Genomic DNA, 25089 nt, shown 5'->3' on the forward strand with positions numbered 1-25089 from the left:
GAGAGTGGCCTAGTGGTTACAGCACCGGTCTTGCAATGCAGAGGTGGCCAGTTCAAATCCCACTGCTGCTCCTTGTGATCTTGGGCAAGTCACTTAACCCTCCATTGCCTCAGGTACAAACTTAGCTGGTGAGCCCTCCTGGGACAGAGAAATATCCAGTGTACCTGAATGTAACTCACTTTGAGCTACTACTGAAAAAAGGTGTGAGCAAAATCTAAATAAATAAATAATAAATTAGCACAGAAAGTAAGTATTGCCATACTGGGAAAGACCAAAGGTCCATCAAGCCCAGCATCCTGTTTCCAACAGTGGCCAATCCAGGTCACAAATACCTGGCAAGATCCCCAAAATGTACAAAACATTTTATACTGCTTATCTCAGAAATAGTGGATTTTCCCCAAGTCCATTTAATAACGGTCTATGGACTTTTCCTTTAGGAAGCTGTTCAAACCTTTTTTAAACTCCGCTAAGCTAACTGCCTTTACCACATTCTCTGGCAACTAATTCCAGAGTTTAATTACAAGTTGAGTGAAGAAAAGTTTCTCCGATTTGTTTTAAATTTACTACATTGTAGCTTCATCGCATGCCCCCTAGCCCTAGTATTTTTGGAAAGCGTGAACAGACGCTTCACTTCTACCCCTTCAACTCCATTCATTATTTTATAGACCTGTATCATATCTCCCCTCAGCGCCTTTTCTCCAAGCTGAAGAGCCCTAGCTTTAGCCTTTCCTCATAGGGAAGTCGTCCCATCCCCTTTATCATTTTCATCGCCCTTCTCTGCACCTTTTCTAATTCCACTATATCTTTTTTGAGATGGGGCGACCAGAATTGAACACAATATTCGAGGTGCGGTCGCACCATGGAGCACATTCATATAACAGATATAATAGTCAGGATGACAGCACAATACAAATGAAACACCTTCATAGGCATGCATTAGATCATTCAAGTAACATGCAAAACAAGACGTTGAATCTCTTAAAGTTGTACCATTTATTGAATTGGGAGTGTGCATTTATCTTAAGCTGTGGCCGTTCACTATGTTTAGACCACTTCCTTGAGGTCACGGTTAAGATGATTTTATTAGGCTAATGCTTCACATAACAGGTTAGAAAGATACCTAGTGAGCACCACAGGACACTAGAGTAAGTAGAAGAGCTTTACAACCCAACATAGAGAAAAAGCAACATCTGATTTTGTTCTAACTCTACCTGAGCTGGCGTCGCTGATTTTAGACTTGAAGACGCAAGAAGCTACAGAATGAGAAGGGATGTATTTTAAGGTTCATTTGTTTCAATAATCATTGACCAGATTTCAGGGAGCAAATTAAGACAGGCATAGAGAGAGGCATATGGCGTGGTTATGTCAGGGGCCGAAATATTCAAAATTCCCCACCTCTTCTCTTAAGAATCGGCATAATAGTCTAGTGATTTGGCTTCAAGCGAAAAATAGAACGGAATCCATTCTGAGAGTCACCGTAAATATGTCCAAGACATTTCCAATAAACCAATCTACAACACAAAAGTATAATTAAGGTCACTAATCAACAGGATTTTCATTGTTAAAATGTAGTCCGTTATTTAAGACATTTTACTGTGCACGTTTTCCCGTTCTGTGTCCCGGTACGAAAATTAGATCAAATGAATAAGTTCATAGTCCGAAACAATCTACTTCTGGTGGACTGTAAACACCGCTGACAACGAATTCGATTCTCATCCAAGCTGTTGTATAAAAATGTCATTCATGCCGCTCTCTGTCGATTTTTTCTAAAACTAAAAACTTTAAGGTAAGAGGGAGCAGGTTGCTCATAGTTCCACGACAAGGAAAGAGAATTAAAGTTAATAATACCTGTAAATGCTGCCTTTAGCAACAAGTCTGGAAAAGGGAAATAAAAAAAACAACAACAGAAAGGGAACCTCTCTCAGCTATAGACCTAGCAGAAATGTAATGTAGTGAGCTGGTTACGCCAGACTCCTTAAGCAAACAGTTCAGACTATATATGTGCATATATACGGAGCTCAACTCAATCTCCTACTGATACCTTATAATAGTTATTGAGCAAGATCGGGAAGTCTAGGTGGCAAGCAGCAAGTTCCTAAAAGCATCTCAGAAAAAGAGGATTTCTACTTCTCGGCCTTCAGATACCAGCACGGTTATTTTGCACGTTCAAGATTAGATCCTTAAAAAAAAAAACAAGCCTGTGTTTATTACCTGCTAGTAGTCAGTATTACTAGCACCTAGGCGTCGTCTTGGGATTTGACTTTAATACTAAAACAGTAATTTGCTAATTCAGATTTATTTCTTTTAAACGTAAAGGGTTCAGGAGGGAAACAATTCTAGCCAACCAGCGAGGCTGTTTATAACCGATTCCCGTAGTGCAAATCAAGTATAAAACTACCCGTTTCACTTGCCTTTTATAAGAATGTCATGTTGAATGATGCGGTAAGCAGGAGATTATTATTACAAAATTATAAACTCTGCCGCTGCCTAAAATGAGTCTGGTCTAATATAACATTATGCGCTATTAGGTTTTTGGTGTAATTCACCACCTACACAAGTAGAAACATGGCAAGTCTAAAAGACATCACCGATTCTGTTTTAGAATCATATTCCTGAATTATTAGCGGACAAAGTTTTGCAGTTAGTCGGACCCTTGATCATCGTTGAAAAGTAGCAAACAATAACCTGCAAATCTCCTATTTATAATTATTAAGGCATTATTTTCAGGAAAGGCTTGGGAACTCGAGTCCCCCCCCTTTTTTTGGGGGGGTTTACCATAAACGAACAGTCAGAATTCATTCGATATTTAAAATCATGGTTAAAAACAGCATATTCTGTCATCCTAGGAAGAAGTAGGGCTATCAAGGAGTGAAAAGCCAATGAGAGTCGCTCAGCTGAAAATAACTTTCCTTTTTAGAAAGGTAGAATAGCACAATCCCTATTTCGATATTTGGCTACAAAAGGGAAAACGTGCAAGTATAGGGAGACAGAAACCAAAACAGTAAAATGATACAAAGTAAACGAACTGCACTGAACAAACAAAAGCCAACCGATACAGAAGGTCAGACATTTCACTTCTTCGTGGTACCGTAACACCAAAAACAAACAAAACACAATAGGTAGAACAGAACTAGCCCACCCCCCACCCCCCCAAAAAATTAAAAAAAATACTACAGATGACATAGTACAGAGCCAATGTCACTCACAAAGTAACACTCATTTTAACCGACAAATTGTAGAACTTGATTTTTTTTTATGTACAACTAGGTAGTCCGGTTAGAACCAAGTTTTTAAAACAGCGGTAATTATTTTAGACTCTTATATAAGCTATCAGAAGTTATAGTGCCTTTAAAATATGTAAATATATACATTAAATTACGAACAAACAGTATAAACACCCACACACCCTCTATACTGCACGGCAGATTCATTTTTAACACAAATAGTATATGCGCATAGAGACATATTTATTGGATCAGTTCTTCAAAAATATCCAAACTGTTTGATTAGAGCCTTAGATGATAAGGTCCCAATATGGTAAGACCCCCCCCCCCCTCCCTCCCATAAATAAACTAAAAGCTGTACACCAGGGGATTATTTTCTGTATCCATTCCGGTGATTCTAGCACTGCTCCATTAAAAGAGAGCGCACACCCCATAAAATACTTCACTCTTAAAATGCAAAATCATCTTTTGGAAGTATCTTCTCCCAGTCCTCTCCCGACAGAGGTATTATCAGCTGTCGCGCTGCATCTATTTACCTTTAGACAAGAAAGAAAGGGCATGAGAGAACAAGGAAAGGAAAAAAAAAAAAAAAACCAACTTCTACAACTAATTAAAGCCACATGCATATAATTTCGGTAAATGCCTCTTCAAAAAATAATGCCCAGCAAAGTCATTTTACCTCACCTGTTGTAAAAGTTAAGCTTTCTTAAGTCGCGGACGACAAAAGCTCGGTTTAGTTTATTTGTTTTTAATTTGTGGGATTTATCCGTTTGTCTAAGGCAACAAATTCTAAGTGAAAAAGGATCGAGTGTACAAGCCCCCACTGCTTTCCAAACCGACCGATGCGAGAGGAGCAGTTGACAGCAGTTTCAATCATGTTAGGTTTTCCCTATGCCAAGATGAAAGCTAAATACTAATTAGCAACATACTCTTTCTTGTAAGCTTGATTTCCCAAAGTAGTAGTTTCTATGTTTTATGTTGCTCAGATGTTACTTTTTGCCACTAATGACAAAGCTTTGATAACAGGAGCTTGCAGATTTGCTGCCAGTAATATCTGAACTGTTTGTGTTAGGCTGCTTCACAGAGCGCTTTGGGTTTTAGCAACATGGTTAAACTTGCTTTTTCTTTCTGTTTTGTCTATTTGCCTGCTATCAGAAGAGATCATGTAACTTGAATCTTTGTTTAAAAAAAGAAATGGGAAACAAAACAGTGAAAAAGTTAACAGAAGATGCTTGCAGTTGGTTTAAGGCGAGCAAGCGTTCGGGTCTAACTTTACGTTATTTATTTTTCCAAGCACAACCTGGAGAAACTTTGCCTTGCAGAGATAAAGATCTGAACATGAACGGGGCGGGTTTTTTACAAAGGGAGGTGAGACTGTAACACAAGGAAAGAGGCTCTTTGTATGGGCTGAGGTTCCACCCCCTTTAGACGGTTTTTTTTTTCTCCTCTCCTGAAGGGACAGACGGCAGTAAAGTTATGAAGTGAATCTTAGGAACAATTTTGAAGGCGCTGGCAAGAAAGGCCTTTTGGATTTTCCTCGCAGCTAGCAAAGTGCGTCTGTGCGCAGTGTAAGGAGCCCGGGCCCTTGTCTGCAATTGGTATGTGATAAAAAGGTCTGGCAGTGCCATGTATTGGAAGTGTGATCAGATGTTTGTATGTAAACTGGAGGAAAAGGGCATCCCTGCGCTTGCTGTTTCTACAGATAAGGTAAGAAAGATTCGCGTGTTCTCTGAAAACACCGATTCAGCAGCAAATATGGAAAAGATCGGGTCTCTTTCTCCTACTTATATGTATTTAAAGGGTTTAATGTTTAATCTACAAATGGAACGTGAGAGCTCGAGGAATCTAATGCTTTTATAAATCCACTGAGGAGGATACTTTTACGGTACGACTATATACAGAAAAAAAAAATGCACACCTCTAACCAGCTTTAACGAGATGTGTGTTGAACAAGTTAACTATTGCTGGAGAGATTTTATAATTGGCCTTTAGGTTAAATTAGCTCGACTACTGAAGTACCTGGTAAAAATGTGTCTTAGTGCAAATGTCTTAAAGAAAAGCATAAGCGCATTTAGTTTATCTAACCTATATGTAGTTAATAATGCGCAAACTTTAAATCCATTTCTTTTTTTTTTTTTAAATCACTGTTCAATGGTAGCACCAAACACTGACTTGAGTCAAATCTCAGACTTTGAGCTACTAAACTCGATAAAGTAGGGGTGAATGATTTTTATATGCTAATATTTTTATTTTTAGTTGTACAGAGACTTCAGCATTAGTGTATTAGCTGTGTATTGATGTTGCCGTTCGGCCTTTTTAAAGCAATGCAAAGTGAGGCTAAGATTTCCTTAATAGCTCGAATTGAATTCAGCTGGATAGTTCCCATTATTCCGGGCGCTTTCTGTGCTGCCTAAAAAAAATAATCCTTTACTAGCTGAAATGTTGACTTTTATTGAGTCTGAAGTGGCAATTTACACCTAAAAGAAATGAGTGTAAATCACCTGCAGCTTTAATTTCAGCGAGTTTATGAAAGAGGTGCTGGCTCAATTTAATCTACAGCATTTACATTCAAATTGTCATTGGAACAAACACCAGGCTCCTTAAATCCAGCTATAATTAGCTTTCAAGTATCCTATTAAACCGCTTCACCTTTCGGGTTATGCAGCTCAAAGGCCCTCTTTTTTGTGTGTGTATGTGTCCAAGTCCTGTTCTCTTTAATTGCGGTTATTAAAGAAATCAAGTTCTCCTTTCTGCCTCTAGTGATTCCAGCTTAGCCTTGATTGACGTTAGAAATGGATATGTGGAGCAGCGAACGTGGTTTTTTTTTCTTTTCTTTTAATTGTAGCCCAGTCGCCCCGGTGTGACCGAGGGCACGAGCCAGCTTCCGCCTGCTGGAGGGACTGCAGGCTGGGAGCTGCTGCTGGTGTCCGGCGGGGGTCCGCTGGAGAAGTTTTATGCAGCGCTGCTGTATTGTGCACTTCTTGTCTTCAGACTTGGGTGCTGTCTTAACCGCCTTTACTCCTCTCGTCCTGCAGGGGAGCCCACGAGCCGCCATGGACGAGGACTCGAGCTCCTCCTCGGCGCCGCTCTCTCCCGCCTCCTCTCTGGCGTCTGGTGGTGGAGCGCGCGCCAAGAGCCTGTGCAGCAGCTGCGGCCTGGAGATCGTCGACAAGTACCTGCTGAAGGTGAGGAGGAGGCGCGGACCGGCTTCACCGTCAGGCAGACCGGGTGGCGGCTTAGCGCTTGCAACTCGCTGGCATGGGACAAAAAGTCCTCTTTGTAGTCAAAGGAGGAACAATAGGTCCTGTCAACCTCGACGCTCGGCGAGCGCGTGCTTTTCTTTTCAGTAAGGGGAAATGGGACTCGATATGCCGCCTTTCTGTGGTATTTCGCAACTACATTCAAAGCGGTTTACATATATACAGGGGCAGTGGAGGGTTAAGTGACTTGCCCACAGTCACAAGGAGCTTAAGTAGTATAGAAGTGATTGTAACTGTTTTAATGTTTGAAGTCCGAGGTGGACGAGGGGTTTCTAGGCCTAAATGTTCGCTGAGGGGCTGTCGAGGGAACATGTGTGTCCCTTTTCCTAACCGAAGACGAAAGGTAGAGTAGATAGAACAGGTGCCCCCCCACCCGATGAAAAGGAATTAAATGACTCCGTCTAGAGATGTGTATTGAATAGATTTTTAAACGTTTACATCAACTTAGTACACACTGAGGCATATTTTCGAAGCACTTAACTTTGGAAGGCTAAGTGCTTTGAAAATAATAATCACAAACTTTTTTTTGTGTGTGAAACCAACTGGAAAAGCAGGGAGAGCCCATGCCAACTTACTTATCCCTAGTTCCTTCTCCTTTCCAATATAGCCCAGATGGCCTTTGGACTATGGAGGGATAACCACGTCTAAATCTAGAGTCTCTTTGTGGGTTAAACTTCACCTTTTTGATTCTCATTTCAAAGTGTCACGTTGAAAAGCAGTAGATTTTACCCTGCCCTCAGGGCTTTATCCTCCAGTGTTTCAAGTTTAGCTTAAGTGATTTGCTCAAGGTTATGAGGAGCATCAGCAGGAAAACACATACAACTTGGCTTCCCAGGTTGGCCTGCTGTTCTAACCACTAGCTGTGCCTCGGTTTGGGATGAAGCAATGGCTTCTACTTTGCACACTCCATTCAGCAGCATGTATAGATGGTGAGGAGGGATCATGGTTATTATGTGTTAAAACTTCTAAGCTATGTGGTCTAACTTTGACAAAATTATTCCAGACCTTGTTAAGGTCATGAAATAGTAGACAGTAAAATCTTAGCATTTTTTCCCCAAAAACTACAGATCCCCTTGCATTTGAACAAAAGTGACAATTATGTGGACTGTCAGTTTGAAAGAAGTGCAGCACTGAAGCATTTTGGGTCACCTCCACCAAATGTTCCCTTTTTGCATGCACAAGATCTAGTGAGTGGGTTTTCATTCAGGAGAGAGGAAACAATTAGTTGGGCAAGCTTATCTTATTTTAGTAAATGTACATAATGCCGTTTAATATCTGATAATGGCTGCGTACGTCTAGTAGTGCTATAGAAATAAGTAGTAATAATGGCACGGGTATGGCTGGTTGCAGTGATTTCAAATAGTTTTTTTTCCCAGAAAGTTAGAAATTCAGGAATGAATGACAGTTATGTAAGCAAATAAGATGTGATCATATTAAAACTAAAACTCAGAAAAAAATCTATTGTATAAATGATTCTGCTTATGTTACCCAAGGAGGGAGCTCCTAGGAGTGACATTCTGAATCGTATCTGTGGTAATGTTGCTTTTCTTGTTATGGACTTGATTTTTGAGTGGAGGGGGCATTTTTTTTATCTTGATGGTACACCCTGTTGGGATTAAGGAATGCCACTTCATTCTTTGGAGCTAGATGTACTAGTATCTTTTTTACTCCACTTTGAGGTGGTGTTTCATAGAACTGTTCTCAGTTTTGCCTGTTCTACTGAGGGCTCTTGGCCTATTAGTTTACTTGTTACACTATTGCTGCTATATATATTTTTTTTAGATCTGTTAACTGCATTTTATGAAGATTCACCCAAGGTGGATATAAAAATATAAAAATATTAAATATTAAAATGATAAAACACTATCAAATATCAATGAGGTAAACTTGGAGATGGCAAATTAAATCCTACAAATTAGAGTAACATAGTACAGTATCAAATATACACATTAAATAGAACAGTCATAAATTAGAAATCTTATACGGCAGTAGGGTACTAATAGGCAGTGTAGATAATTTGTAATATAGATATGATCACATCTGCACAAAACGAGCCACTTTTATAGGCACACTGAGCATATCTGTTGTTTCCATGTTCTAATGTCAGGTTTAAAGACCAAGTGACCCATCCAAACTTCCCAGTTGAGATTCTTCCTCCACTTCCACTATGGGTAGGTGATTTTGTCCAGATTCTTACACAACACTGTGAGGATTACTCTTCCTTTTCTGGTAGTTTGAACAACAGTTGACAACTTTGTTAGTGTTTTAAGTAACTAGTTAAGAGTATGAATTTAAAATTATACCTTAAGAATTTCAAGAAGACTTTCTGTGGCTCAAGGCTTTGGATATTTCCGGATGTTACAAAGACTACACAGGATAAGAGAAAATTATTTCTATCACTGAGGGAAGAAACTAGGGCATTAGGAGCCACTTTTTTGTTGGCGTATCCATGTAAATGTTTAACTAAATATTTGAATGTAAAATGTTTTTTTTTAACCAGATCAGTTAAAGTTTTTTCTGGAACAGAAAAAGCTTTCCAATGTGAATCCAGCATAGTTTGAACATACTGTTAATATGGGATAAGAGGGTAGAATATGAGTCAGGCCATTTTTCTTTATTATATATATCTTATGCTCTCCTGGCTAAATACTAACCCCCCCACATGTAGTGGTCTAAGGAAGAGTAGAAATTATGATGTATAACTGTTTGGTTTATGGAAGAGAATTCTTTATTTGAACTTTACTATCTCTGTTTTTCCTGAAACAATACGTATATTCTTGTAAAATTGTTTAAATAAAAGAGTATGAATTGATATGGAGAACTCAGGTCTGGCAGTCCTCTTGAAGTTAAAAAAAAAATTAGGTGTTTTTACAGAGCATACACTTGTTAGTAATTCATGGTTTGAATTGGCCAAAATTTGGTAGTGGTACTGAGATGCCAACACTCCAGCCAAATCTGTTTGGAAGGGCCCTCAAGTGCTGGGGAAACTCAGCCTAGTCATGAATTGACAGGAGCATACCATGCCTATAATGTGTGCCTCCTTGTGGCCAAGGTATATATGTGTGTCCCACTTTGTTTATGGATGCTTTGTGTATTTTCCCAGTATTTGCTTCCTAAAACAGGATTTCTAGTTTTGATATGCCATGCAGTGAGTTTGATAGCTTAGCATCCAGTCTTATCAGATCTTTAATCCTCCTCTGCTCCTAGTAGCTGTGGATACAGTTTCTGTAGCTGGGAATTATGCAGAAACTGTATCCACAGCCACTGGTAGCAAGAGGCTATATATTACAATAGCTGCCACAGTTCCCAAGCCTGACCTGCGGACCCACACAGCCAGTTGTATTTCCAGGATATCCACAATAAATATGCATAAGATTTGGAAATATTACTTATCATATGCTGGTTTATTATGCACACTCATTGTGGACATCCTAGAATGCTTAGGGTAGGTTTGAAGCCCAATCTTTGATGGTGCCATGGGGTTTCCATATCTAAAATTGTGCAATCTTATATTTAAATAGTGGAAGCCATACTAACTGTTCAAGGTGCCCTCATCACCCTTAACATGGTGATTTTAATATGTGTACTGTCAAATAGGGATGTGTATTTGTTAGCATGTTCGTTTGGATTCCTAAGTTAAAAGTGCACATGAATATGCATATGTGTACGATCAATTTGTGTACATAGTTGTATGTATACAGTGTGCATCTTAAAAAACAAATGTGTGAAACAAACCCAAAAATATCGCTTGGAAGTTGACTAAAATTCAGAAGAGAAAAAAATGAAATATTTTGGCTATCCACATGCCTACTGCCAAAACAATGGCAGAATGCAACATATTGGAGATGAAAGGGTCGGTCATCATTCTGCACGCCAAAGGTTAAGGTTGTGATTCTTAAGGGATGGGTTGGGAATAGAGGATTTTGTAAAATAAAAATGGGGGGGGGGGGGGCCCATTCTAAAGCATTTTAATTTTGGTTGGGTACTTCTAACTTGCCTAGGTTTGCAGGATATGCATTAAAAATAACTTTCCAGTAGAATGCAAGTTATGCAGTCTTGTGGAACCAAAGTATGCTGACAGGAAAGTTAGTGACTTTTTTTATTTTGTTTACTTAATATAGTTTATATCTGCTTTATTTTTTATATATTTGCATTTCGTACATTTTACAAAAGAAAAACTCCAGAAAAAAACAGGGTCTTGATTCTCAACACCATGAAATATTTTACGAGAGAGCAAATACCACTTCTAGTTCCTATACAAGAAAAAATTTAAAGAAAATTGTAGCAAACTAAGAATGAAGCAATTTGTATAACATTTTTGTTTTATGGATTGATACCTAAGCAAGTTGACAGGTGTGCAGTAAATCCAGATTTCTGCCTGTTCTTCCTCACTCCAAAAGTGTTGTTGAAACTATATTTTTATAAATAACCCACTCATTTTAATATTCAGAAGTTCAGCAACATTTATTGGTAAGAGCAACAAAAAATGCAGATAACTGAATACTGTTTGTAGGTTTTATAAGATTGCTTTTTCTTCATCCCTGACCGACCCTCTCCCCTACTCCCTCCAACTTATTTTGGTGATGTGGCGTAGCCTAGTGGTTAGAGCATCATGGCAAAAACTAGGTTCAAAACCTGCTACTGCTCCTTGGTATCTTGGGCAGGAAACTTAACCCTCTGTTGCCTCAGGCATAAACTTACTGTGAGTCCTCTGGGACAAGGAAATACCTAGAGTTCTACATATTTTATTTGACATTTATATCCCACATTATCCTAGCAACCTGAGTTCAATGTGGCTAACACAGTGAAATCACATTATACAGAATACATTGCAATAAAAAGAGAGAAAGCAATACATAACAATGAAAGTGAAGATTCAGTAAAGTAAGAGTAATTCAACCTTGAGCTACTACTGAAAAAGGTACAAGCTAAATCCAAATAAACAACTTTCTGTATAAGCTGGGAACATGAGATTTGTGATAAGGGTGGGATTTTTTATTCATTCAAATGCATGTCCTGGAAAGTGAACTCTTCATTTTGGAGAGACTTGTTTTTATGAGTTTACAGTTGATCAACTCATATGAATAGACTTCATAGACGGGGCAAGGGATGGGAGGAAGCTCAAATCTGGCAGATGGGCATTTATTGTAGGGCAAAAGAGGAAGGGGGGAACTTCCTCTTTGTGGAACTTGTAGAGCAAAATGTGTCCCTCTGCTTGGCATCCCCCACTGCCTTTTTGCATCTTTCCTTACTCATTCACTTGGCTAATGAAGACCTAAAGTCGGCTATGTCCCAGTCTTCAAAATGCATCAACAAAGCAAATTCAATATGGCATGTGCCAGTTATACATATCTGATCCCTGCTACTGATGCTGCCTGTAGAGGCTTCTGGAAGGGGGAGGGTCTGCAGCTCAAGACCCTATATTGAACTGATCCCCCCTTTTTGCTGCCACTGTGAAGCATGATAGTACTGGGGACATGCCCTGTTCAAGCTTTCTCCTAGGTCCCAGCACTGTAGTTGGGTCTGCAGCTCAAGACCCTATATTGAATTTATTTATTTATTGCATTTGTATCCCACATTTTCCCACCTTTTTGCAGGCTCAGTGTGGCTTACAATACATTGTGAATGATGGCAATACAATTTGTTACAATTCGAATATGGGTTACATTGTGAAGAGTTATGGGAAGATAAAGTCAAAATATCATTAGGGGAATAGAGCAATGGAAAGTAACAATGGGAAGCATGATAGTACTGGGGACCTGCCCTGTTCAAGCTTTCTCCTAGATCCCAGCACTGCAGTTGGGAGGCTTTTCTCTCTTCCCATGCCCCTGAACTCCACAAAGCCTAGCACGTAAGTGGTGCTACATAAAACTGCCATGCGAGAAATGCCACTGCCAATCTGGCATGCACAGAAATGCCACTGCCAATTTGGCATGCATGTCTGTATCCTATGTCAGTTTTTGCATCTCCTCTTCTGACGTTTTATTTGGATGGCCCTTTTTGCACTTCAACTAGTGTCCATTCTGGGCAGTGAGTCAGGTGACATTAAATACACATGACCAAGCCATCTCCATCTTTTGTTCACTGTTTTTAGAAAATATTCTGCGTTTGCCTTCTGAGTCGGGATCATTGTGCTACAGAATTGCAAGGCTCCTCTGCAGGCATTTGTTTGGAGGTTGTCTAGCTTGTGAGCATCTGGTACTTTGAGCTGTAGAACAGCATGCATTTTAGTTCTTCACAATTTGTTCTTGAACTAGTATTTCATTGAAAATATTCAAAGAAAAAATGTTCATACTTTATTATTGATAAAGGTTGGCTTCTCTGTTCTGCCCTTTCAAGGGTATTTCTTTGTAGGTATAAAGAAGTGGCATAAAAGTACCAGTATCACTAAATATTTCTCTAGCATGAATGGGCATGTGCGATGTGAAGCCCTTCTCTGTAATACATAGAATCTAGTTAAGATGCACAGTCAAGACACAATTTCTAGTAACTATTTATCATGAATGAGTGACGATCAGGGAGTTTGGCTTCATGGCAAGATGCACCAACTCAATGTGCTCAGTATTCACGGAGGATTGGACCTGAAACACGCCTAGTTAGAATCCTGAAAATCTATTGTTTTTCTCTAACATTTTGTCTTGCCTTTCAGGTAAATGATTTGTGCTGGCATGTACGTTGTCTGTCATGCTGTGTCTGCAGGACATCTCTGGGGAGGCACACTAGCTGCTACATTAAAGATAAAGATATCTTCTGTAAACTTGATTACTTCAGGTACTATGCTGTTTAAATTGTAGTTGATTGGGACTTAACATTGGTTTGCATGTTCTTCCATTTGGGTTTAAGTTCTATGAATCTGACTTTTTATTGTATACAAAGTGGGGTTGCTGTATCTCAAAAGATAAAGAATTAGAAAAGGTACAGAGAAAGGTAACCAAAATGATTAAGGGGCTGGAAAGATGCCCATATGAGCAAAGGCTAGGGAAGCCAGGGCTCTTCTAGCTGGAGAAGATAGCTGAGGTGAAAGGATTTTATAGGCCTCTACCACGTAAAGAAATCAAAAACAAAAAAGCACAAGACTGTAACATGCCATGTAGTTACTAAATCCTATATTAAAACAAATAGGAGAATTTTTTTTCACATGAATAGCGAAGCTCTGGAACTCCTTGCCAAAGGACACAGAAAAAGTTAGCTGTGATTAAAAATTTTGACAGCTTTATGTAAGAATATCCATAAACCATTAAGGTAGACCTAGGGAAAGCCACTGCTTATTTCTAGGAGTAAGCAGCATGAAATGACATTTTGCTGCTTTTTGATACCATGCCACATAGTTGTGGTCTGGATTGGCCACTGTTGGAAACAATGTTGAACTTAGATGGTCCTTTGGTCTATCCTCAGTATTGTTCTTATTCTTGTAATTTGCTTGCATGATAGAGAGGGCTTGCTTTTATCAAGGGACCTGAGGTGCAGAATGTGGTCATAAGTGATTCTAGAGCTACCTAAATAAAAACCTGGCTGCTGTTATCACTATGGCATGACAAATTCTAGTTTTCAATATGCTTTTGTATTTTGTTGATTGTTTTATATTCACTTTTATTCCCTTCATTTGGCAGTTGATAAAGCAAGCCAAGTCCTTGAATTTATCCTTATTTGTTTTTAATTTTTTATATACTTGGGGGGGGGGGGGGAGGGGGACAGACCTCTTAAACTTCTCCCTCCCCATCATAACACCTACTCTCCTTGTAATCCTAAATTTACATTTTTCTCTAGTCCCATGTTTTCGTTACAAACTTGCACCTCTGTGTTTATGGCAAATTTTGCTTAGTGTCAGAGCCACTACATGTTGCATAGCAGTAAGTTCAGACTGTAGGGTCACAACGTTCTAAACTGGAAAGATAGACAAGGAATATGTTTCTGACCTATAAATGTTGTATTAATCCACAGAAAACAGTATGTGCAGTGAATTTGGGATGTATATTTTGGGGATGGGGGAGAGAAGATGGTTCAGAAGTTCCTTTATTTTTATTCTTTCTTGGATTTCCAGCTCAATACAAGCTAGCCTCTTCATCTAGGGCATCATGAGACTTTATTGCAGCTACCTTTTTTTTTTTTTTTTTGGTAATCTATTACTGTAGTCAGCTGAGCTATTGCAGCAGTTGTCTTTGGCCAGGGTCTGCAAACCATAGCTCTTTCAGAAACTCAGCTAATGTGGGCTAGGTGCTAAGTGTTGCATGGTTGCTCATGGTATTCACAGCCTCCATTCGCAGGGAACAACTCGATAACATGTCCTAGATCTGAATAGCTTGGGGGAATAGTGTTTCTGGCCTGGAAATCCAACCCTAATTTTCCAATGTTGGTGCACAGCTGCCACTGGACTGGCCTAGTTAGGTCATTCTTATTGCTGTCTTCATTTGACTTGCTATAATGGTGTTAAGTCTAATGGCCTTGTTGCAGCATTGCTTTGGCATATGAAGAACAGGGCTCAGTTCGAAACCCACCACCCAATTTTTGGTTTCTTACATGATGATAGAATACTTCCTGCTGCTTGAACTGGCTAAAGTCGGTGTAGAGACAACATTTATAGCCCCCTAGACAGGCCTAGTCATTGTTCAGCAGTAACACCTACTAGTTTAGTTTGTGCATGAATGGGAGCTGCAGCCCATGCCTCTATGCTGGTGTTGCTGGCAGGAAATAAATTGGGAAGAAGATATCCCAGGTAACTGGCAAAGATTTATAACGCATCCAGATTAGCTACCAGTCCAATGGTAAACTTTTCCAGAACGGTTTTACTTATGTAGTTTTTTTTTCCCCCTAGTATTTTACTAAAGCTAATTAGTCTCCTTTGGTCCTTTTCCTTGTAGGAGGTATGGCACCCGCTGTTCCCGTTGTGGGAGACACATCCATTCTACTGACTGGGTCCGAAAAGCTAAAGGAAATGTTTATCACTTAGCATGCTTTGCCTGCTTCTCTTGCAAAAGGCAACTTTCCACAGGAGAGGAGTTTGCCTTGGTTGAAGAGAAGGTGCTTTGCAGGGTACATTATGACAGCATGTTGGACAACCTAAGAAGAGCTGTTGAAACAGGTAATGCAACTTTTGTGTTTTCAAAAAAAGACATGCTCAACAGAACATGCACAATTTTGTAACAATTTATGCTGAAGTGAAATATAATAGTGAAATTGTACAGTGAAATATTTTAATCATTCATCATTTATGGAACTTTTAGATCAAGCCAGAGCATACAAAATTGAACAAGCTATTTAATCTAGGGGAAAAACATCCTTAAATTATTTTCTTTTTTTAACCTCATTTTGTGACTTGTATGTCACTTTGGTATTCATTTCATTTTTTAAAACACCTTGGTCTTTTAGGAAACCGGGTTAGTGTGGAAGGAGCATTACTAACAGAGCAAGATGTAAATCAGCCCAAACCAGCAAAAAGAGCTCGTACCAGCTTTACAGCAGACCAGCTCCAGGTAGTAATTACATGTCTCATCCTCTGTGGTTAAGTGGGTAGAGAGGCTCAAGCTGCAGAGGGTACAAATTGCCATCAGTAAATCTGTTGTGGGAAACATAGAACACAGGGCTGGTCTAGCCATTATACAGACTATGCATTTGCCTAGGGCAGCACAACTTTGGGGCTGCACCAAGCACAGACATAGTAGTCAACATCTGTAAAAGATCATATTGGGCTAGCATGGACCTTGAGCATCCTCGCATGCTCTCAAGGCCTGTTGGATCCTGGCCCCTCAAATTCAGAGGGAGAGGAGCGGAAAGCCAGCAGGCCTTTAAGGATGTGCAAATGTTCAAGGCTGCACATTGACCATGCTGAATCTTCTATAGATACTGACTTCCATGTTGCCACCCTGGAGGAAAGGAGGGTAAGACCTTGCGGGGGAGAGGGGTAGAAAGAAAGATGCTGGAAACTAAGTTGGGGTAGGGCAGTAAGGAAAGATGCTGTACACTGAGGGAAGAGAGGATGGATGGTGGTGGGCCATGGAATGGTAAGAGATGAGGGTATTCCGTGAATATATGTAAACCGCTTTGAGTGTAGTTGCAAAAACCTCAGAAAGGCGGTATATCAACTCCCATTTCCCTTTCCCTCTTGAGGGGGGGGGGGGGGGCGCATACACCTGAAGGTTCAACTAGGTTGCCAAATGCCCTGATGAAACATGTCAACTAAAGGCTGTGTGGCATACCCAGTCCGCCCATCCACACCACATGCTCAGCTCTACAGTCCCTTCCTGTCCCTCAAAGGTCTCATGCTTTCTTGAACTGAGAAAAAAAATATATATAAGAAACCACCATGTACTCAAATTTAGACTTCTAGAAAAATGTTTCCTTTAGTGTCATGTTAAAATGTATATAAGGCTGGCACCAACAAACAAGTAGAACAGCCTCTAAACAATCATTCCTTAGCATCCCTTCGGACCAGCTGAGAAAGATGCTGATGGGCTGTGCACTCCTTCCTGCAGGTGGAGACTGAGAATTCTGACTCTCGTGAGAGCCAATAAGAGCCCTGGCTAGCTATAGTAAGATCCAGTATTCTCAGTCTCCAGCAGGTGGAAGGGTGAGCCCTTCAGTCTCCTTTTTTTTGCCTCCTTTTGGTTAAAAGAAAGTCTATATTGTTTGTCCTATACTTCTGTGCAGTAGTGTTTTAAAGAAAAAAAAAAAAGCCAAAGTTTTACCTGAAGGAGGCTGAGGCCCTTGAGGGTTCTCTTACAGCCTTGGGGGTGTCACACTTAGATGGCCACGTCCTTCACCTCACAACCACCTCCCAACTTCTTTTATTAGTGCAATTTAATATTAATTGGGTCATCTGTTCTGCACTAACCTCAGCCCTTTCGAGGGAAGGGTTTTCTTAGGACAGGGAGAGACCACAGACCTGTGCAAGTTCTCTGACAATGCGATGACAGTGGGGTGGCATACATCAGTCGTCAAGGAGGAACGAGAAGTCATCTAGAGCAGGAGGTAGCGTTTCTCATGTTTTAGGTGGAGGTCCATCTCTCGCATCTGTCAGCCTCATGTGGCGGGGACATTGAATGTGCAGGTGGACTTCTTCAGTCACACTGTAGACCCAGAGAATGGGAGTTCAGTGCAGCAGCTTTTCAGTTGATTCTCGATCAGTAGGGATTACCAGTCATGGCTACAGCACACTATTTCAAGGTGCCTCGATTCTTCAGTTGTCGGAAAGATCTCTGAGCAGAGGGAATAGATGCTGTTCTTCGTCGCACTTTCTTTGTGTTTCCTCTGTGACCCCTCTTAGGGCGGCTCATTCAAAGGATTGAGAGAGATGTAGGTCTAGTAATTCTTGAAGCACCCAGTTGGCCTCGCAGACCTTGGTATGCAGGCTCCCCCACTCAAGTTCCTGGACTCTCTGGACCTTCTAGTTCAAGGGCCCGTAGTTCATCCAGATCGGCTCGATTTTGTCTTTTAACGGCTTAGCTCTTGAAAAAGTGGGGTTAAGTAAGGTTACTCCTCTGTCATAGTTATGACGCTTGTTCGTGATGTCTGTCAACTTCTCTGAATTACATTTGGCATATTTTTGAGGCCTGGTGTGCTGCTTGATCTTTTTCTCCATTTTGTGCGTCATTGATCCAAATATTAGATTTTTTTTTTTTTACAGGAAATGGAAGGAGATATATAGGATAAACACCTAGTATATAATCTGAGGTACTTGGGCTGGCAGAACACTACTAAATATCAAATATTCTGGACATGTTTCTAGGGGATGCATACCTCTTATTTGTCCTCGGACTCTTCTGACTAGCTGTACCAATGAAAGGAACAATGCCACAAATGGAGAGAGATTTATTAGAAATATAAACAAATCAAAAAAAAAAGTGGCCAATGCAAAGCAAGTTACAAAAATAAACTTATACTACCGAAAATATAGATTCACTAAGCTAGATATATGTAAAGAAATCTGATCAGCTAAATAAATCTGTATGAGATTACAGGAAGTGCAAAATAGACACTTAGCAGCTAGTAATTCAATGACCACCAGTCTTGAAAAACCAATCTTTCACAGACAAAAGCTTAGATTAACTATCCTGACTGTAGGTAATAAATCCAGTTCTCTCACCTGGCAGTCTGTATTGCAGACTTTCAGTGGATGAAGAATCTGTTTCCACCATTGACTCTAGCAGAATTTTCCCTTTGAGACTGTCACGGGCCAGGAATAAAGTCCAAGGTCTTGACTCTGTATACTGATTTATACAGTCTCTTGGGTAACGCCTCAGTGCTGCAGGGGAACTGACCTTGTAAGCTTTATCACAAGGAAAGTTCAGTTCCCTGATGTTTAGGAAAATCAGTCTCTGTCCTCTGAGCCATCTATCCACCAATCAGTCTTCTGTTCTTCTCCTTTCTCTTCCTCTTCAATACAACACTGGCATTTTCTGGGTCATATTATACCAATGGACCAATCACAAACAGTGTAATTCTGTCCAGCAGAATTCATGGTCATGAAGAGAGGCCTTGTTATTAGCAAATAAATTCTTTTAGCAAATAAATTCTTATCGGACGAGGCGAATGGTAGCAAACTTCCCTGTTGATTATCATATTCCTGGAGACACTGTTCTCTGTGAGGTAAACTCATCCGCTCTTCCCAGGAGATAATTGGAGGCTAGTTTGCAGTACACAACGTGTCCTTGGATGAAGTCATCATGGGTACGCCAAGCAGTGAATTTCCTTTGTGAAACCATCAGAAAACAGCTTTTCACGTGTATTCAGGTCGCAGGCTGTAGAATCCATATTTAGTTATAAAAGAATGGTTCAGGCTTGTATAGGCCCCAGACCAGCAAAGGTGAGAACAGGAAAATACCCCTACAGCTGGATTTGATAAAGGCTTGGCAATTCCCTTAAGGTGCAGCATTGTCTTGTTTTCAAGGTAGAATTAAAGGAGGAAAACCACTAGACGGAGGACGAAGTAACCCAGCACCTCGAGCGAAAATCTTTGGCTGGTCATCCAGATGTTTGTTTCCTTCGAGGTGCGGGATTACTTCGTCCTCCATCTAGAAAGATTTTTTTTTTTCTTCTGCTTGGGATCTCAATATAGTTCTCTCAGCCCTTACTAGGCTGCCATTTGAACCTTTGGCGGCCTGCTCTCTGAAAGGTTTGATGCTTAAAAGTGGTTTTAGTTGCCATTGCCTCAGCTAGGCATGTGTCAGGTTTAGTAGGTCTCCTTTTTTGGAGTTTTCTAAGGAACGAGTAATTTTGCACCCTGTTCTTCCTAAGGTTTTGTCCAGGTTTCTTTTGTATTAGTTCGTAGTTTTACTGATACTAGGTTCATCTTCAGGGTCAGAAGAACAGCGGGAGTCTGCAGAAACTCGATGTCAAGAGTCCTTAAGTGTTTGCGAACTACAGAGGATTTCAGACAATCGGATCATCTTCTGCTCATTGGAGATGCCCACAAGGGTTTAGCGGTGTCTAAACCTACCATTTCAAGACGTCTAAAAGAAATGATTGCTTCCACTTACCCTTCTATCTGGAAAACCTATTCCAGAAGGGGTAAAAGCTCACTGTACTAGAGGACAAGCAGCATTGTGGGCTGAGCATGTCTTATTGCCACCTTTGGACATATGTAAGGCAGCATCGTGGTCTTCCTTGCATTCTTTTTCTAAGCATTACAGATTGGATGTACAATGTCATCAGGATGCAGTTTTTGGAACAAGAGTCCTTACGTTGGGATTACTAGGGTACCTCCCTTAGTTGTACTGCTTTACTTCAATACTATGTAAACAAAATTGAGCAGGTTGTATTAATGCTATGTAAGGGAGGAGGGGGAGGGTTCTATTGTGTACTGTAGACATGATACACTTGAAATCGTATGAAATGCTGTAAAATCCTGTTTTAATTCTGGGGAAGAAACTCTGAAGAGAACATTGTTTTCATTGATCATACACTTTTCACATTCTGCTATCTAGCATAAAATTGAAATACATTGAGTTTTTCACTGATCTGTACAAGTTTTGTTTTTCAGCATGGAAGAACTATAGAAGTTTGACAATACAGAACAAAAAAAATGTTTACATAATTCTTCCCTGTGACTCTGTACTTTGTGGGACCCTCTTGTAGCAATATCTCTAACATAGTGCCCATAAACACCGTAGGATGGTGCAGGTTTCAGCAGAAACGAGCGTTTTCAAGTTGTGTGGAGACTAGTCTGTGGACTGCAGTTTTCAATTCATGTTGCAGATTTTCATTTGTATTCAAGTCTAGGCTTTAACTGGGCCACTTGGACAATTAACTAACTTTGCTGGCTCACTGTATCGCCTTTACTTTTAGAATCCTTGTCGTGCTGAAAGACTGGAATGGGGATTCTTCCAGCATCTCTCTGCACTTTGCACCATCCATCCTTCCCTTGATTTTTCACAAGCCTTTTAGTCCTCATTGCTGTAAAGTATTCCCACAATCTAGTGCTTCTTCCCCCATTTTAACTGTAGGGATGATGATGCTTTGTTTATATACCATGTATATCACTTAGCACAAAGACAAGAAGAGCAGCAAACCCAAACCCTGCCATATGTTTGCAGCACCCCTAAAATTAACTTTGAACATGCTATGTGGCACATTGCAACTTCTCAACATCCTCCCTGTCAAGCCATGTTTGAAGTAATCTTGCAATTTCCTTATTGTGTTTTCTGGTCTCAGCCAGAGAGCTTTCATCCTTTAAAGTAATCTTAAATCTGTGACCTTTTTCAACGGTTTCCTTAACCCATGACAACAGACTTGGAGGATTGGCCAGATCAGGGCAGTGGCTTAGTGATGCCAAATTGTTTCCACTTCACAATGATGGACCTACCAGTGCCCCAAGCAGTATTGAAACAGTGAAATTCTTATAGGTTTCTTCCAGTATGTTCTTCTAAAGTTTATTCCAGAGTTCTTTTCAGCAGTTCAGGGCCAATGCAAGTATATTAGAAACCCTAGGCAAACTTTCAGCCTTGTATTCTCTCCCCCCCCCCCCCCCCCCCCCCCCCCCCCCTTAAAAAAAAATTAATAACTTTTAGACACTTCAGCAATTGTGATCAGTCCAACACCAGTCTGGGTGAATAGGTTATTTGAAAATTTTCCACACTCCCTACTGTTTTTCTTTTGAGTTTGTGGTTATGAAGTCCTGTTGTTTTGCTTTGCCCTAGATTATTGCTTGGCTGGGCTCCATATTTGATGTGTAGATCTTTGCTTCAAATTTACTTTATATAGAAATGACTTTGATTCTTCATACCGGACAATTTAAATTGGCTTGTGTACTGTGCTTGAACACAGATGGGCTTTAACTTATCACCTTGTTAAAAGGTAAATTTTGGAAATGTAGCTAACTGTTCTTACAAGTATAGAGTATGTGTAGATCTGTTTAAAAAGTATTTAAAATTGCACCTGGTACAAGGGTGTTTAAAGGTGATATAGGTGTTTGTGTGTAAAATAGTTTGTCTTAACTCTTGTAATTCTGTTCCTGATTTAAGGTCTTCATATTTTGTCTGTGGGGCACTGTAGTGCATGTTCTCTTGAAATGCAGGATATCTCCTTTAGTTTCCTTCACAGCTTTGGTTTTTAGAAGCACATCATCTTAAAATGTTAAGACTTTTCTTCTAAAATGTGAACACTGTGAAATCTATTGCTTCCAGTGCAGTACCTGAAGGAGGCTACTACAAAGTATGTGGTGGTATGGTTTGATCCTTCTGTACTGGTATTCCCTAGTTTAGTGTTGGGAACCATTAAGGGAATATCTCTTTAAAAAAAAATGTGATTTTATTTTCTATTAAATTGGAAAGTGTTACTCTCCCCATTTTGTTAAAATCCTAAGACATTTGTTGTAAAGTCTTAAAATCCTTGTAAGAGGAAAACCAGTTTTTAATAGAAGCACTGTACCATGATCAGTTTGAAGCTATAACTGCATTTGTGTTGCAGGGCATGCAAGCAAATTTATCCTAACCCAACCCTGTTTTCTCTCTTCTCTCCATCTTTGTCCCCAGTCTCACACTTTCCTCTTTCTTGCACTTATTTTCCCCTCACAAACTGGCTGGTGGGAGAGCTGCATTTTCTGGCTTTTCATTTGCTGCTTGCTTATTTCACTCATTTTCTGACCCCAAGAGTGCTTTTCACCCTGGGCAACTGTCCTCTTGGCTATTCCTAGTCACAACCTTTACTACAAGCAGTCTTATGAACCAAACCTTAACCTTCAGACTGCTCAAAACACGGCAGCTAGGCTTATCTTTGGAAAAACACGATTTGAGAGTGCAAAACCCCTTCACGAAAAACTACACTGGCTCCCAATCAAAGAACGCATTGCTTTCAAAATCTTCACTCTGGTTCACAAAATTATCCACAGTGAAGCTCAAGGATACATGACAGACTTTGATCGACCTACCAACTAGAAACACATCCGAATCAACACGAACGTACCTAAATCTGCACTACCCAAGCTGCAAAGGACTCAAATACAAATCAACGTATGCGTCCAGTTTTTCCTACATAAGCACACAACTGTGGAACGCATTACTAAAAGCCTTAAACTACGAACAACCACCTAAACTTGCAGAAACCACTAAAAACTAACCTGTTTGAAAAGGCATTCCCTACCGATCCAACATAAATGCCTGATCTTTGCAACACAACAAAACTAAAGAACGTAATGGACATAACACAACTCTTCCGCTGTACGATTCCTTAGTGTGGCTGTGCCACATGAACTTTATCTTACCACAACATCACTTTGTATTTGTTCACACCGGAGTCTGCGAACGCCTCTCCGGTACTATGTAAGCCACATTGAGCCTACAAATAGGTGGGAAAATGTGGGATATAAATGTAACAAACTAAAATGGGAAAAACTCCGCTTTACTTTTGGAAATAAAGCAGCAAAATCAATGGGTCTGATCAAATAGATTGCAAGATAGCGAAAAAAATGGAAGGGGGGAAAAGACCTCAGACAGGTGACAATCAGCCAAATGAATGGGATTGCTCATAAGACACAGTGATTGAATCATTGGTCCTTAACCAACCTCCTCCCTAGATGTTAAACAGTGTGCATTTTTTATAGATAATATTTTAATGTAAAAAAACGCTACATCCAAACATTCAGGACATAAAGTGCAAAAACACTACTTGTAGCAGTGTCAAACTTGGGCCTCCCCAACGGACCCGTTTCGCCAGTGGGGCTTCGTTGAAGCCCCATTGGTGAAACATCAAACTTGGGCCTCCCCAACAGACCCGTTTCGCCAATGGGGCTTCGACAAAGCCCCACTGGCGAAACGGGTCCGTTGGGGAGGCCCAAGTTTGACGCTGCTACAAGATAAGTAGTGTTTTTTTGCACTTTGTCCTGAATGTTTGGCTATAAATGTAACAAAAAAGTGTTCTTTTGCTTTGTTCTCTGCTTAGAGCCCTTCCCTGTTATGAAGCCATAAATGAGGGCAATAAGGGGTGTTCTCCCTCCCCCCCACCCCCCCAAGGAGAAAATTGAGGAAAAATGTATAAAGATAGTTGTTGTTTTTTTTTTTTTCTTTAAAACCATGAGAATGAGACGGACTGAGTGTGGATCAGTTGTTTGTTTTATTTTATTGCATTTGTATCCCACATTCCCCCACCTATTTGCAGGCTCAATGTGGCTTACATAGATTTGTTGACATTGTCATATCAGGATATTAGATACAGTTAGTCATGTTGGTCTCATCTGAAATTGATTTGATATCTACTTTTTTTTTTTTTTTTTTGATACTCTGTGATCAATGTTGGATCCATTCTACTGGTCAATTTGGATTCTGATCTGGGTAAAAATTTGATATTGAGAGAATAATTTAAAAAAAGGATATTAAATTTTGTGGTGCAAAAATTTGTATTTTTCCTGATTATATCCAGAGTAACACAACTTAGGTTCAAAGCTTTTTCAGCTTTGAAGCCTAGAGTTCTTGATCTGGGTTCTACTTTTCTTTTTTTTTTTCTTAAATTTCCGTGTTGAGCACTTGTTTTGGCACTAAATTAGAGTTAGGGTAGCCTAATTTTGTTCACCTAAATATTTCATAATTTAGGTAATTTGTTGGTTTTCTTTCTTTAAATGATTTCCTGTATACGTGTTTAAATTGTACTTGTAAAAAAAAAAAAAAAAACCTCATGAGACGAGACTGAGTTTTGACTAAGGTCCATTTAGCCCAGCATCCTGTCTTAGGCGGTGACCAGTTTGGGTCACCTGTACCTGGCAGATATAAAAAAAAATCTAGTTTCTTATAGTTTTATTCCAGGGATAAGTGATAGCTGGCCTAAGTCTATATCTGGTTAATAACGTTTTATGGACTTTGTGCCAGAAACTTGTCCAAATCTCTAAACCTTTTTAGTTACCTTGACCATATCCTCTAGCTTGCTTTCCGTGCTGTGTGAAAAAATACTCTTGATTACTTTTCCAATCTACTGGTTTAGTTTCACAGTGCATTCTCTTTTGTTAAACAGAGAATAGTTTAACTTTCAAAACACTTAACTATTCCACCCCATTCAATTGGGTATATACTTGGTTAATATACCTCCAAGGCATATTTGAAGGGTTGCAGAATGGCTTACCTTGCTGAATTTGGGTTTAAATTTGTCTGTGAAATTTCACCCTTCATGCTGCTGGAGAATTTTTT

The 25089-nt window shown here is 39.9% G+C and overlaps 1 protein-coding gene across 3 annotated transcripts in view; it reads left to right on the top strand.

Annotated features, from left to right (window-relative positions):
• Window positions 1-4084: 4084 nt before the first annotated feature.
• LHX8 (LIM homeobox 8) overlaps window positions 4085-25089 on the top strand; it is a 50891-nt gene continuing 29886 nt past the window's right edge. The window contains exons 1-6 of one of the 3 annotated variants that reach the window (XM_030206243.1): window positions 4085-4161; window positions 4681-4931; window positions 6260-6409; window positions 13134-13255; window positions 15343-15563; window positions 15851-15954. In XM_030206243.1, coding sequence (XP_030062103.1) covers window positions 4851-4931; window positions 6260-6409; window positions 13134-13255; window positions 15343-15563; window positions 15851-15954 — 678 coding nt within the window. In that variant the 5' untranslated portion in view covers window positions 4085-4161; window positions 4681-4850. Of the gene's footprint in view, window positions 4162-4301; window positions 4932-6259; window positions 6410-13133; window positions 13256-15342; window positions 15564-15850; window positions 15955-25089 lie in introns of those variants that run through there. The other 2 variants (XM_030206244.1, XM_030206242.1) reach the window with 2 other exon arrangements.

The sequence above is a fragment of the Microcaecilia unicolor genome, chromosome 6, assembly GCF_901765095.1.
Source record: "Microcaecilia unicolor chromosome 6, aMicUni1.1, whole genome shotgun sequence".
NCBI lineage: Eukaryota > Metazoa > Chordata > Amphibia > Gymnophiona > Siphonopidae > Microcaecilia > Microcaecilia unicolor.